Consider the following 15,277-nt stretch of genomic DNA (forward strand, 5'->3'; position numbering starts at 1 on the left):
TATATAAAATATAATATATGTTTTTAAACTTTCAGACTATATATGTACTAGAATTAATGTGTAAACTGCATTACAAATGTTCTTATCAAAAGGGAATCAAGACTTATGTATTTTTAAATTATAACATATTCGTATGTATACAAAGCAAGATACTGAAACTGAGCATGGTATAGAACCAAATAAAATCACAAACATGTTTTGATAGCTCTTCCCCCCTTTTTTAGTGGTTTGCATCTCTTGATAAAAGGGTAGAATAATTACCAAAGAAACAAAAAACTAAAACAAAAAACAAAAAACAAAAACAAACAAGAAAAAAATACCTTCCCACTTGAGACAGACAGAACTGCTTGTTAGTATTTTGGACCTGATTTGATAAACACAAGTTTAATCCACTTCTTCAAAAGGGCACACTATCAAGGTGAAGGATGAATATCTACTGCTACAGAACTAGATTGAGTATCATTTCCTGAAGAAGAGGATTCTTCCCCATGGGTCACTTTATCTGATCTCCTTACAGAACGGTGGTCATTGCCAGAACTCTCCTCATTAGGTGATGTGGCAGAAGGTGATTCATTTGACATTAGGACTTGCAAAGATTCAGCACCATCTTCAACATCTACCTCAATTCCTAAAGCTTTGAGTATGTCACATTTGCACATGGGGCAAGTGCCATGGGCTAGAATCCAGGGATCAATGCAATTTTTGTGGAAAAAATGTTTACAAGTTAGAATACGCACTATATCATTGGGTTTGTATGCTTCAAAGCACACAACACAACTGTCCCCGTTTGGATTCGTTTCCTCATCCCCCTCTTTTAAAACCCGCAGTTGGAGCTGTCCAAAAGCTTTCTTAAGATCGGTTGTTAATCGCTGCCATCTTCTATTTTGAATTCTTGCAACCCAGAGTCTTCGAATATGATAGAAAATGAAATAAGCCAAAGTAGCAGTTGTGACGATAACAAAAGACACAAAATAATGATTCATCCAGATGATATGCTTTCGGCCCACCTCGATCATCACAGTTACATGAACTCCCTTCTGAATCAAATGCAAAATCTCTGTGCCTTTTAAGTTACCAATCATGACTGCAACAATATCTCCGATTCCTTGATGAGACATGGGAAACACTTGGTTGCCAGTTCCTGGGAAGTTGTAGATGATCACCCCATTGGCTCCTTTTTCTGCTGCTATTTTTATTTTCTGTGTGAAAGTACAACCTCCCCGCTCTATGAGGGCAAGCCACATTTCTGAATCCTTGGGTTTGCTGAAATTGGTCAAGGGATTACAGGCATTTTGGTTTCTTCCCTCCGGTGGCACTACAACTCCAGCTACCCTCTTCAAAATGGAGCCTCTTCCAAACACCCCAGTTTCCCCCAACTCAGATAACATCCGATTCCCCACATGAAATGATATGTTCATGTAAGCAGTCCAAATTGCACTTGCTTTGCAATAATTCTGACTAAGCAGCAGAAAGATAGTGAATCCCAAAAGCCAGGAAGAAGCAGCATTGGTTCTCCAAGTACCTGTCTTAACTAGATTCATTTCTCCCTTTGCCTAGCAACTTAAGAACCAGCGAAGGAAAAAGAAGTGGCTCCCACATCTGGTGGAACTAACTTAAAACAACAGAAAGAAAAGAGTCTTCAAGAAGAAAACACATTCTACTCCCCTCCCACATTTTTGGAGGGAAATTCTTGAAGACTTCTTATGAGTCTGAGATGTTGAGGTTAAGAATGAGAAAAACTTTATATTGGGGGAAAAAAATCTAGTCCCACTAAGTCTCTTCAGACTGCTGTTGGGTAATATGATTGTGACATCAGAGACAATTCAGCCAACCATCAAATATCTTAACTCCTACTGAAATCTTATTGGCTTAAATGGCTCAACTGTTGTTAGGGGTGATATCTATATTGTTATATAAAATGTTATTGCTTAGTTACATATAATTCTAGCACATAGTTAACCTCCAATGTCATTAACTTGAAATAAAAACAAAATGGGAAATCTAAGCATATGCCTTATTTTTAAAAAATCTGTCAAGTTGTGACCTAAAGTCAAAATATTGTTAATATTTATAAGGGCAAAATGAATTCCTCTCTTCTTTAGCACAATCAAATGGGTGAGGTTTTTGTTTTTAGAACAAATGCTCAAGCAAGCAATCTTATGATCAAATAGAATCACGTGTAAGGAGATAGAGGACTCTTTTGGACTCAGCCCTGGACTAGACATCAACACAAATAGGTAAAATATTTTAATCATGTCTAAAGATCCACATTCAAATGTTATATTTTTTTAGGGATTAAAGGACAATGAAGGGATCCTTTCTGATTATTGCTTTTTAGTAACTCAGTTTGACTTTATGGTTATATAACAAGGAAAAGCTAAAGATATATTTTCTTAAGGCAAAAACAATAAACTTACCCCAAACCTGTGCTTCCCAGAATAAATTTGATATATCATAGCTCATAAAAGCTATTTTTACAATGGGGACAGTGGTGGAGAGAAATGGTAAAGATAAAAATGGCTAAGATGGATTTAGCAGAATAATGTATCATATTAATGAAGAAAAAAATCAACCTAAACAAAAATGTACTAATGTGTTAAGCTAAATGCAATTTCAAAGTTTATAAAGAGATGCTGAAAGTCTAAATTACTGCATTAGAAAGCCAATGAGCTATCAGTAAGAATTTCCCAAAATAAAACACTTCAGCAAGTCTATGAGGATTTTTATTTTTCTATTTATAATATTATCATTCTGGCTAAATTCTAATTGGACTGATGTTGACTGCATTAAGAAAGAATTCAAAATAAAAGGATGATTTTTGAGGGAACTAAGAAAAATTTTGTCACTGCTACCCCAAACTTTTCCAGGTTGGTGAGAGTCTGTTTTTATGTTTGCTGTTGTTTTAATGAGACTGTACTAAAGCTACATGATCTGTTACTAAAGAGGAATGCCACTGATCAGTTCTTGCTTGGTATCTCACTTTGCTTTAATACTGAATCCTCTGATGACTAAGATTAACATGATTCATTAAATTTAACAACTCAACCATGTAGTGTATGTAGTACAATAAAACTATGAAAAAATAAGGTGAAAAGGTTCCTAGAGATAAATACGACTTTGCATTAAAAAATTTATGAAAACATATGCCATGATAAAAAATAAAATTCATAATGATCAATTTCCAAAACAGGCCATAAAATTATCTCATGCCTTTTGACACTTCCCCTCCAATATTAATTTGTGTAAATATATCCATAGATGATAAAATGTAGAAATTGATAACTTGTTTCATTAATCACAAAGTTGGTTATATTCTATCTAGAAATGTACAATTAGACAAAAATAAGACTCTGGGAAGCAAGATGAGAGGGAAAGCATTAACTATTTTTGAGTGATTATGGTCTTCTATAGTTCTTCCTAAATGGCTACTGATCCAGAAATCAAGAAACCCTTCTAACTATCTCACTATCTCTTCTAACACTTCTCTAAAAGGATGCTTTTGGAGTCTTGCTAGGGACAAGGGGCTATGACTGTAAACCACAAGAATTGGTAAATCCTATCTTAAGGAACAAAGGCTTTACATATATGGAACTTGAGTGATGGTATGTCTTAAGAGATTGTCCTTGCTCAGTTTAGAGAAGCATGGTATGAGGAAGACAAGAATATTAACACATACACATATGTGTTTTTACCTATCTCTCTATAGAGAGAAATAAAGAATGAGAGTGTGGAGAGTGAGCAAGAGAGTGAGGCAGGGAAAGAGATAGAAAGAGGGACAGAGAAACAGGGTGAGAGACAAGACACTTCTCAAGGATTCTTTCCAAAGAATTTATCAAAAATTGCAACTTTCTCCCTCTCATCTAGACATATGATTTTATTGCTATATTAAATAACTGGCTAAGCATGTTCTCTTTACTAAAGCATACAAGTCAGCAACTATTCTTCCTGAGGCACTGAAGGCTGGCCTAGGGCTAACACAACTAGTATGTAACAAGAAATGGCACTTGAATCCAGATCCCTTCAAATCTAAGGTCTGTTCTTTCTTCACTAAAGCATTCTGCCTACTTATAAACTTTAAAGATTTTCTAAAGTTTTTTTTTTTACTATTTTTTTTGTTTTTCAAAGAGGAGAGGGTTTTTGTTTTTATTTAGTTATAAAAAGTCACAAAGATAATCTAAATATTCTAAGCAAGGAGGGACTGATTATCAATGAAATATGATAATTCTAGAGATGAAAGGGACCTCAAGAGTCAATTAAATCAACCTCCTTATTTTACCATTAAGGAACATGAGAAGTTAAGCAATTTTCTCTACATTTACACAAGCCTCAAGAATCAGAGGTAAGTTTATAATCTAAGTATTCTGACTCCAGAACCAATGTTTTTTCCACTGCAATTCTGGCTCACCTCAGAATCTTGAAACTTTGAAAATTAGCAGAAATTATTGTGGTATGTGCATGAAGAAAAGGTGAAAAAACAGAGGATGGTAGCATATGTATCACAGAAAAAGTCGGATAAATTAGAAACTAGAGTTTTAAAAATTGTAACATCCAGTTCACTGGGCATGTTTTAGGGCTTTATTACAAAATGAAGACCATCATCACACATGAGTTTTGATCCTTTTCTATGGAGTTTTATGTTATCAAGATGAACAAAAAAAATGAACACACACAAATTTGACTAACTTTTTAGTGAAGCATGGTCTTAGTTTATAAGGAATTCATCCGTCTCTCTAGTTGAAGTGAAACAATAATTCATTCAATACTAGATTTTGTAAGATTCAAGTTTCATCACTGGAATGTTCCCTTAGTTCCTTACACTTTAAGAATGTCACATTTGCACATGGGGCATGTCCTATGGGCTAAAAGCCAGGGATCAATGCATGCCTTGTGGAAAAGATGCTTGCAAGTTAAAATGCGCACTGTATCCTTGGGTTTGTATATGTCAAAGCACACAACACAGCTGTCTCCATTGGGATCAACTTCTTTGTCCCCTTCCTTTAACACACGCAGTTCCAACTCGCCGATGGCTTTTTTGACATCTGCTTTAATCTGCCGGCGTCTCCTGGTGGCAGCGCTGGGTATTCTGGGCCTCCGGGCACAATACAAAAAGAAACAGGCAACAGTGGCAGCCATAAAGGTAAACAAAGACATGATGTGATGATTCAGCCAGGGTATGTGTCTTCTCCCTACTTCAATGATAATGGTCACATGGACTCCCTTCTGAATCAAGTGGAAAAGCTCCATGCCTTTCAGGTTGCCGATCATCACTGCAACGACGGTTCCTGTCCCTTGGTGAGACATGGGAAACACCTTGTTTCCAGTACCTGGGTAGTTATAGATGATCACTCCATTTGCTCCCTTTTCAGCTGCCACCTTTATCTTGTGGGTAAAGGTGCAGCCTCCCCGTTCAATGAGGGCCAGCCAGGATTCTGTGGGTTCAGGCCTGCTGAAATTGGTCATGGGGTTACAAGCATTCTGATTCCAACCCTCAGGAAGTACTACCACACCAGCCACCTTTTCCAGAGGAGAATGATTTCCAAATACTCCAGTTTCCCCTAATTCTGATATGATTCGATTTCCCACCTGAAATGTTATGTTCAAATGGGCAGTCCATATAGCTTTTCCTTCTGAATCAGGAAGGCTAAGGAGCAGGAAGATGCTGAACCTCAATAGCCAAGATGATGCAAAACTTTGTTTCCAAGAAGTCATCCCAAATAGCCTCATTCCTCTATATGCCTGGCAACCACCAAACATGAAAAAACAATGTTAAGAAAATGCAAAAGGTTAAGTATTTGGCATCAATTTCTGGCAATAGCTAATTAAAATAATGAATTGTAAAATGGTCTACATAGAGCCAAGAAATCTCTCCTCCCTACATTTTTTTTTATTTTTAGAAAATTTTCATTATGAAGTATAATTAAAAAGATCTTGTTACAATGTTATTTCACAAAAAGTTATGACCTATAATGTCAAAATTGTGACATCAGATATATTTAACTAATCCATGTATTTCCTCTTTGCATATTGTTGTCCTGTTGGTTAAATAGCCATAACAAAACACTTTTTTATCAATTAGACCATGGCATAATAGAATGTTAAGAAGGAAAAAAAAATTGGAATTCCCTAGATAGTGGCAGCTTGCTTCATTGAGTATGACATATACTTCTTTTACAGGTTTATTTTTCTATAGCTATGATAAAGAGATAATCATCAGCTATTCATCATCTATATGGAAATAATCATAGATCAAGTGATCTCATGAATAGCTCCAAACTGTCTTAGTAGAGGAGTAGCTTTAAACAAGACAGATATAAGATAGCCACTCCCTATCCCCTTCCCTCTTGTTAAGTGCTAACCATAGTCACAATGATATGGAAATGAGGAGAAACTCAGAGAAGACTTACCTGATTAGGCTGATTTACTGTCATTCTGTCAAATAAATCTGCCTGTTTACTTACAATCAAGTTGGCTAAAGATGGCAGACAGCTGATGGTGTGCTACTATGACATTGCTGCTAGCTATAGTAATCTTCTCTGGTTTAAAGTAGGACTGCTTTTAGTTTGAATCCTCACTTCAAGTCAGTCTGCTATGAGAGGTCCTGCCAGGACTTCAAGTCTCCTAGCAACATTCATTGGATTATGCGTGTCTCTCTAGTACATACAATGTCACAGACCATCAGAGAGGATTGTAATAAATGGGAAATACAAAGACCTGAGAGTCTAGGTCACCATAAGGCAGTGGAAAGAACATTGGTTTTGGATGTGGAGGACTGATGGTCAGTGCTTGAAGTGCAACTCTGCTACTTTTTTGAACTTGGACGAGTCATTCAGTCTTTTCAAGACTCAAGTTAATTATCAATAAAATGAAGATATAGTACTAATTGAACTGTAAGGTCCTTTCCAATTCTAAATATATGAACTTATTAACCTTTTATCAGGGTTCTAGTTCTAAGTTAGAGACTAACCAATTTTAAGACACTGAATAATGTACTCAATCTCTGTGAACCACATTCTTTTATTTGTAAACCGCCAGGATTTGATTTTTTTTTTTTTTGCACGTCATACATTTTATTTTTTAAATTTATTTTATTAAAGCTTTTTCTTTTTTTAAGCTTTTTATTTTTCAAAACATATCCAGAGATAATTTTGTATCATTAGCCCTTGCAAAACCCAGAATTTGATTTCTGACTAAAAATTAATGATAAAGTTTTTCAACATGAATAATCATTGGGTGATTACTTCTTCTAGAATATATAACACCAGGTAACTGAGTAACATACAAAGTTTACAAAATATGAAGATAATACCATTATTGTATTCAGAGACTTCTTCACAAACATGAAATAAGTTTATTTCCCCCAAGGTAAAGAAAAGAAAATTCAATGATTTTTCAATGTTCAATGTTGTTTTTTTTTAGTTTTTTTTTTTTTTTTTTTTTTTTTTTTTACAAATTTAAAGATTTGAGGCAATTCTAAGGTATCTCATTAAATGACTGTCAAGTGTTTATTGGACTTATTTTTAATCACATCCTTCAATAACTGAATCTCAATAAAAATCTTGAGCCTTGGTTTCCTCTTAAACCTCCAAAATGTTCTTATTTTCAGATATAGTGACCTCTGACTGAACTCATTTGGCTCCTTCTCTTCAAATCCCCTAATTTATCTTTATCAATCCAAGTGCTAATCCACTGGATAACACCTGTTGTGCAAGATCCAATTGTGGAACTGGTTCCTAGGGAGAATTTCCCATATGAAATAAGTTGTCATTCCAGATGGTCCACTTAACACAGATACTACTGGGATCTCCCCCACTGTTAAAAGTATAACTTGATGAGGCAGCTAGGTAGTACAGTTAATAGAGAACCAGCTCTGAAGTCAGGAGGACCTGAGTTCAAATCTAATGTCTTATACTTAACACTTCCTAGCTGTGTGATCTTGGGCAAGTCACTTAACCCCAAACTGTCTTTTCTATCATTTCAATAAAATTAATTATTTCTATTCCATTGTCACTCTCATTACCACGGTGTTCAAGATCTTGAACTCAGATCCATGAGTTTTACACTCATAGAGTATAACAATTGTGATTCATACAATTGTTAAGAGCTCAAAAAAGAGAAATTCATGCATGGTGATTTATAACCCTTAAAGTATACATGAAAGATTGTTGAAATTATTATAATTATATTTTAAAATTGAATTCAAATAGAAATAGTCTTTGGCCAGATGATTATCTTACTTTTTATATTTAAGATTGTTAATAGTATTATATAATTTTCCTGAATTTTGATGGAGTTCAGATGGAATTGAAGATAAGACAGATCTGAGGATTAATCATAGACTCATAGACTTAGTGCCAAGACAGTGTATCCTGTTATTATGCCATGATTTTAAATATTTTAAATTTTATGTGGACTACTGTACAAGTGGATACAATAATTTTTTTCATAATTAAGAGTATTAGGTTATGAAGTCATTTGCAAATTCCTTGAACACACTTTAGAATACCTCTAGTAGCAGTATTCTTCTTTTTCCTATATTTTTTAAAAATTTCATCCACTAGGCCTTCCTATTAAGAAATCTGTTATTCCACATAATGTGGATATTGTGTGAGAGCTGACTAAAATGTTGTTCTTGAAGTTTAGTGGATCAAAAATTATGTACAGGTAATTAGTAGTAACAATTACATCTACAATTCTATACCGTGTTCTCCAGGACTTTATCTGTTGAAGTCTCAAGAATATTTTGAGATTTAAGGATACCAAGCTTCTGATATATAATTTTAGCTTATATAACTGTAAATTTCTAGATATTCAGTAGATGCTATTTTTTTTTTTTTTGCTAAGTACATTGATAGATAACAACAGTTTGTCACATAAGAGACCTCAATTAATAAAGTTAGGCTCTAAGGACATTCTTTCTATTATTTCTAGGAGCAATGACCTCATCCCAAACCATTTCATTAACTAGTTTCCATAAATAAATCTGACTCAGTCATTTATTCAATTGTTTTTCTGTTGACATATTATTAGGCCAATAAATAATATATGGATGTCAACCATAGAGCGTCTTTTGATTCTACTCTTGAATATAATGTCTTTAATAGATGTCATCTAGAAATAAAACACTTTTAATTAGATGTAACAAAATAAGATATCTATATATCAGGTTTCCTTTCCAAAGTAATAATAACAGATATCTGTTATTATTACTTTGGAAAGGAAATCTGTTTTTCCTATAACATCTTTGTAATTTTTAACCCTGTTTATTCATGGTTCTCTGAGAATATAAATCAATAATTTTCTTCATTTTTGAAAGTGTTGGATGAGCCCTATGTTTCATTAATATTGTACGTTTTTGTTTAGATACCTTTTAACTGCTGTTCATATAACCATGCTAAAAGTATACATTAAGATTTATATTGCAAATATACTAAATATTCTTTGTCACTCAAATTTGAACTACAGCATGCAGATCATACAATCTCAGTTTTCTCTTGGATGTTTTATACTTGTTATGTTACCTAGTAAAGTCTAAAGTATTAATTAATTGTATTTATTTGTTCAGATTGATTTCCATATTCACAATCAAAGCTTCTCCTTTGTGGTCATTATATATATTAAAATTAAGTGACATTTAGTGACACTGGAAAATGCTTCCAAAAGTTGAAGTTATTTACAATGTTTTCCACTGGAATTATGTAACTTGGTAGAGTAACTATCACTAAATAATCAATATAATTTTATGGCTGATCCCACTGAATACTACTATTCAGGAGTGATAGGGATGGATTCAAGGAGAGGTCGATCCAGAATGGGCTTTAGTCTGCCTGTTAAGATATAACATTTTCTAACATTTATTCTTGGCATTATGGTGTTGACAGTGTTTTAAGTAAAGAATAGTTTCCATGGGGATATCAAATACTTTATTATTCTCATTATGCTTAGATTCATTTTTAGTTTCAATTCGCAGTATATCAAGTCAAATCTAGAAGCTTTTATTAAGCACTTATTTCCATTGTGCCAGCTATGTGCTAAGTGTTAATAATAACAATAATAATAATAGATAACACTGACTTAACACGTATTATGTTCTAGGCACTATACTAGGCATTATACTAAGTGTTTTATATTATTGTCTCATTTGATCCTCACAAGAAGTAGGTGAAATTTTTATCCCGATTTTAGAAATAAGGAAAATTGCTCAGGATCACCTAGCCAGTTATATGGCTGAGGTCAAACAAATTAGAGCTCACATCCTTCTAACTTTAGCTGTTCAAGGAAAAACAAGTTAAAAACAGTCCTTGTCTTCAAGAATCTCACAGTCCAATCTCTAAGTCAAGAGTGTGGAACTTATTCAAGTCATGACTAAGTTATGAGTGTGAAATTGACTCAAAAGTCTTGATTTAATCACTAAAGACAATTTAAACTTTATACTGCTAAGTATAAACATACAAAGAAGGCAAAAAACAGTCCCAAATTTCAAGGAATTTATTTAACAAGGTAAGTTAGAGATAATCAACAAAGAGAAGGCCTTAGTAATAAGAAGGCTTTGGAAAGGCTTCTTGCAAAAAGTGGCATTTTATATGGAACCTGAAAGAAGCCCAAGAGAGGTAAAGAATGCTGGGTATGATGGAGAGCCAGAGGAAATTCTAGGAATTGAGAGATAAGAGTATCTTGCAAGAACAACAGGGAGGCCAGCATCACTGGGAGACGGCAAACTTTGGGGGATTAAATTTTGAGAAGATTGGAGAGGTAAGAAACGGCCAGGTTATGAGAAATTTTGAATTCCAAAGAGCCGATTTTATATTTGATTATGTGAGTGAGAGGGAGCTACTAAAGTTTATTGAATTGGGGGTGGGGGAAGACAGGGGAGTTGTATGTATGTAATAGGATCAGACATGCAATTTAGGAAAATTAATAAGACATCTGAATAAAGAAGAACTCTGAGGGAAGAGAGAATAGGGATACAGAGATTGATCAGAAGGTAATAGTGACCAGACATGAGGTAATGAGGGCTTCCTCTATATCAGAATAGTAGTGATGTCAGAAGAAGGCATACTTGAGAGACTGTACACTAAAATTCTTAACCTCCTTTGAAATTTGGGTATATATGAATAGAACTCAAGAAAAATGGGGAGAGTGAATTCTACTTGTTACTTGTTCATATTTGTCTTTTATACCTTGAGATTACCAATGTATGATTCAACTTGAACAAGTCAAGTTGGTTTTTAACTATCTCAGAATTTAGCTGATCTAGATACTAAAATGTAAATGCAGTACTGTGTGAATCCTTTTCTGTAGACTTTCTATCTTTGTATTGTGATTTCCCACTTAATCTCTTAAATTATCCTTCAGAATCAATCCCTCCTCCTTCCCATCTTGAAAAAGCTGCCCAACTTTCCTTCTTAACTTTTACATCCCAAATCCATGGATCACTTAATTATTGAAATATCACAACTTAAATTTTTATTTTAACAATTATAAAACAAATAAGGAAATTCTATTGGACTTGCTTCTTTCCATAATCAGGAAAAGAATCTTCTCATGAGATTCTTTTACCATGTATTCAGGATGTATTTCTATTAGAGAGTTAATCATTAATTACTATTTTGAGTCAACATGATTTACTTATTAAAAAAAAAAAGAATCTTTAAAGAAAGTAGAAAGCACTAATTGGCCATTCCTACAATAGCTGAATGAACTGTGCACAATCTTACAGTTTCTCTGAAAAAGCAGTACAGTAAGCAACAGAGGAGAAGTAGTAGTTCTGGGGTTAAATGCTTAAATTTTGAGAATAAATAAATTGTGAACTGAAAATATCTAAATGTAGAAATGCTTTAGAAAATATGTTAATTACCAGATTTTTTTTAAAGATTTCACTAAGAAATTTCATGAAATAGTAGATGATAAATATTAGTGAAAATATATACAATAAATCACATTTTCCAACAATATATTTAATAAAATATTATCACATTTTAGAAAAATTAAACCTTAACATGTAATTTAAGTGGTTAAAAAAGTTGTATTTCAATAAAAATTAGCAGGTAGTGGGATGTTTTTCCAAAAAAAAAAAAAAAAAAAAGCAAAAGTTATTTCTAAAATGAATTGTATGGTTTTTAGAAGAGTTTAAAGCATTATAATGTGATTTGGAATAATGCTAGTTCTTGTAGTAAGAGGTTTAGTGAGAATGTAAATGCTCAATAATGTATCTAAAAAGATAATTCTACTTAAAGCAAATACTTTTTGATAATCATTCCTTTTCATTTCCATTTCATTCAATTGCTAAATGACAGTCTTATAATGGTCGGATAATTTTGCCATAAATCTCTTCTGCAACAAATTAATTCCTTTCCTTTATATTATGTCCTCTCTCAGACACAGGCATTATGGCAAGATTTTTCTTTTAGAAATCTCTTCTTTTTAAACCCCTTTCCTCAACCACAGAATAAAATTATCTTCCCTTTTATTCCTAAAGATTCAGGAAAAATAATTCTGTTAAATTCAAACACAGAATCAGGTGCTTAAAAATAAATTCTTAATTAATAATAGTAGTTATATAATATACTCTGATGAACATGACTGGGTTGACACTGGATAATAGAGACTGCTACAGACCTAGACTGAAAGTCTAGGCAAACCCACAAAACAAAGCAATGTTTAACATTTAATATTTGGGTGGATAGTTCTTGAATTTTGAGTCCAGAGAGTTAATTTACAGTAATAGGATCAATGCATAGTGGAGAAAGGACAAGTGGGATATTAGTATTTTTATCCAATTTACAGTATTTGAAATTAAGGTGGAAGATATGCCCAAGAAGTTATAGGCATAAAGTCCAAACAGAAACAAAATTATTAGTCATCCTACCAAGCAGTCAAAACAAGAAGTATTAAGATGGAGAGAGATGACAACACTAAGAGACTAAGATTCAGCAACAGGAAACCAGACACTAGGTTATGGAGTATAAGACATGAAGTTCAACCAATGGTGAATAGAGTAAAACACAACTTAAGTACCAGGAGATCATTCATGAATAACAAGCACTATCCTGGGGTAGGCAAAAGGGATACATAGAACACCACCACCAAAAATCCCAACATCACCACCACCACCAATACAGTCTTCTTCTCAGGGAAATGACATATTTACTTCTAAGTATACATCAATAACATAGAAGGTAAATAACAGAGTAATTCTAGGGATTTTTGCCACTAAAGAAGAAATCAGAAGAGGTTTCATCTTTAGTAGCATTTGAATTGAGCTTTTAAGGAATCTAGAGATTCTAATAGTGTAAAAGAAGTAAATCTTCCACCTTGGATAACAAAACCATGGAGAAACAAGATGGAATCTTTTGTGTAGGAAGATAAGGGAAATACAGAAGCCCACAAGCCCTCTCTCGGAGGCAAGACAGATTCATTCCAACTTTCACCTTGGTGCTGGCTGGAGACATTCGGAGTTGAGCTAGAGGAGTCAGATCCATTCCATCTTCCACCTTGTTGCTGGCTGGAGGCAGAAGAAAGCAGAGGCAAAGGACAAGCTGCAAGAGCTCTTGGAACCAAGGAAAGCTGAGGCCTTTATTAAAGCTACCCGGGCCCAAGGAAGGAGAAAATAAACATTTGCATTTATCAGCTGGCTGCATTTGGAGTGATTATTGATCTGAACTGAAAACAAGACTGACTCCAGAAAACCTCCCCAAGAAACCTGCTCCCAGAGAGAACCATCTTATATTTTAAAGACAAAGAACACTGCATTAATGAATAATAAGGTGGAAAGTTAAGTTATAGCCATATTATAAATATTTTAGAATGCAAAATAAAGGAATCTGGGCTTTCTCCTAGTCACTAGAAAGCCAATGGAGACTTTTAAGCAGATAGGGAGGTGATAAGGTCAGATATGTCTGTGCTTTAGACCTGTCACAAGTCCAGGAAATCCAGGCAGTGAGAATCTAGGGTCCCAGGTCAGAATGGGACCAACAGCAACAGCAAATCCTTGCCCAGTGGAAGCTGCTAACAAAATGCCCATTATCTTCTTTCTTATGAGTGTGAGAAGGAATAAAGCTAAAAATGGGAGGTTAGGGAGACTTAATTGCCAAAAGAGGTATGTATGGGTAGAGAGTCATTGGATGATTTTAGTGTTTTTTCAAAATTGCAGATATTTATTTTTAACACTGTAATTGATACAGTACCACTTATTTAGCCCTTCCCATATCTGTTTATGACACAGGATGTTCTTATTCTGTACTAATTATAGACACAGGTTACAATATCTAGGCCATAGAAGGAATTGGTCATTTTTGGACTTCTTTACTTCACAAACTTAGAGAAAAAAAATTTAAATAACACTTCTACTACATATATACAGATAGAAGAACAATGGTATTGGCAAAAGTTTGCTAAGGATTTCTAGTTGTTTCTCTGTAGTCTTGTTACTATATAAATTGTCTAGTTTCAAGGTGGAAACCGGTTCAAATGAGATGTTATACTATTTATTTTATCTCATAGGAAAGTGCATCTTTACTACAATTTGGGATCTCTAAAATCTGCAAGTTCTTTTTTTTCCTAACAAAAAACAATGTGGTTCTAGAACATTGCTTTTCATTCATTTCACTTGTGTCCAACTCTTCATGAGCCTATGGACAGTTTATTTAATAAAGATGTTGGAGTTTTCTTCTCCACTTCATTTTATAGATTAGAAAATTGAGGCAAACAGGATTAAGTGACTTAGATGGTATCACACAGCCATTAGGTGTCTGACACTGGATGTAAACTCAGGTCTTCCTGACTACAAGCCTGGCACTCTATTAATGTAGCACCTACCTTTTTGGTTCTAAAGATACAGTAATCCTTTCCACATAGCAACTTTCCCCATCATGGTTTCAATACATTGTGGTCCAGCATAAGAAATTAAATGGGAATTTTAGGAATAGGAGTTTTATAGAAACTGTAAATGACCCCAAACCTAGTAGATACTACAAAAAAGTTTAGAAACTCAGAAATAAATCAATATGTATAAAGTAAAATATCAACATATTAATTCAGACTTTTCTGGTACAAAGGAAGGGCCAAAATTTTTGGCCAGATCATGAGGGCATCATGCCCTTAGTTCCCATTATATGGAAGAGATAACTAAAAATGACAGATATCTGAATGGAGAAAATATAATATTTTCAGGTTATTATTTAAGTTGCATAAGTTATATATATTTAAATTACTATTCAAGTTAACCATGGTATTCAGTTAAAATGTAGAAAAATAATATAATCTGTAAAAAGTTACTGTT

General features: G+C 33.8%; 3 protein-coding genes across 15 annotated transcripts in view; all 3 read right to left on the minus strand.

Annotated features, from left to right (window-relative positions):
• Window positions 1–15,277, minus strand: part of CADPS2 (calcium dependent secretion activator 2) — a 678,697-nt gene that overhangs the window by 447,573 nt on the left and 215,847 nt on the right. The window lies entirely within an intron of this gene.
• On the minus strand, window positions 355–1,767 carry RNF133 (ring finger protein 133). The gene has a single exon (XM_003771564.4). The coding sequence runs from the start codon at window positions 1,539–1,541 to the stop codon at window positions 414–416; it is 1,128 nt and encodes a 375-aa protein (XP_003771612.1). The 5' UTR covers window positions 1,542–1,767; the 3' UTR covers window positions 355–413.
• RNF148 (ring finger protein 148) lies at window positions 4,562–6,639 on the minus strand. The gene is made up of 2 exons (XM_003771563.4): window positions 6,405–6,639; window positions 4,562–5,736 (listed from the first exon to the last, which is right to left on the minus strand). Exons 1-2 carry the CDS (start codon window positions 6,426–6,428, stop codon window positions 4,813–4,815), a joined length of 948 nt encoding a protein of 315 aa, XP_003771611.1. The 5' UTR covers window positions 6,429–6,639; the 3' UTR covers window positions 4,562–4,812.

Source organism: Sarcophilus harrisii, chromosome 5 (genome assembly GCF_902635505.1).
Source record: "Sarcophilus harrisii chromosome 5, mSarHar1.11, whole genome shotgun sequence".
Lineage (NCBI taxonomy): Eukaryota > Metazoa > Chordata > Mammalia > Dasyuromorphia > Dasyuridae > Sarcophilus > Sarcophilus harrisii.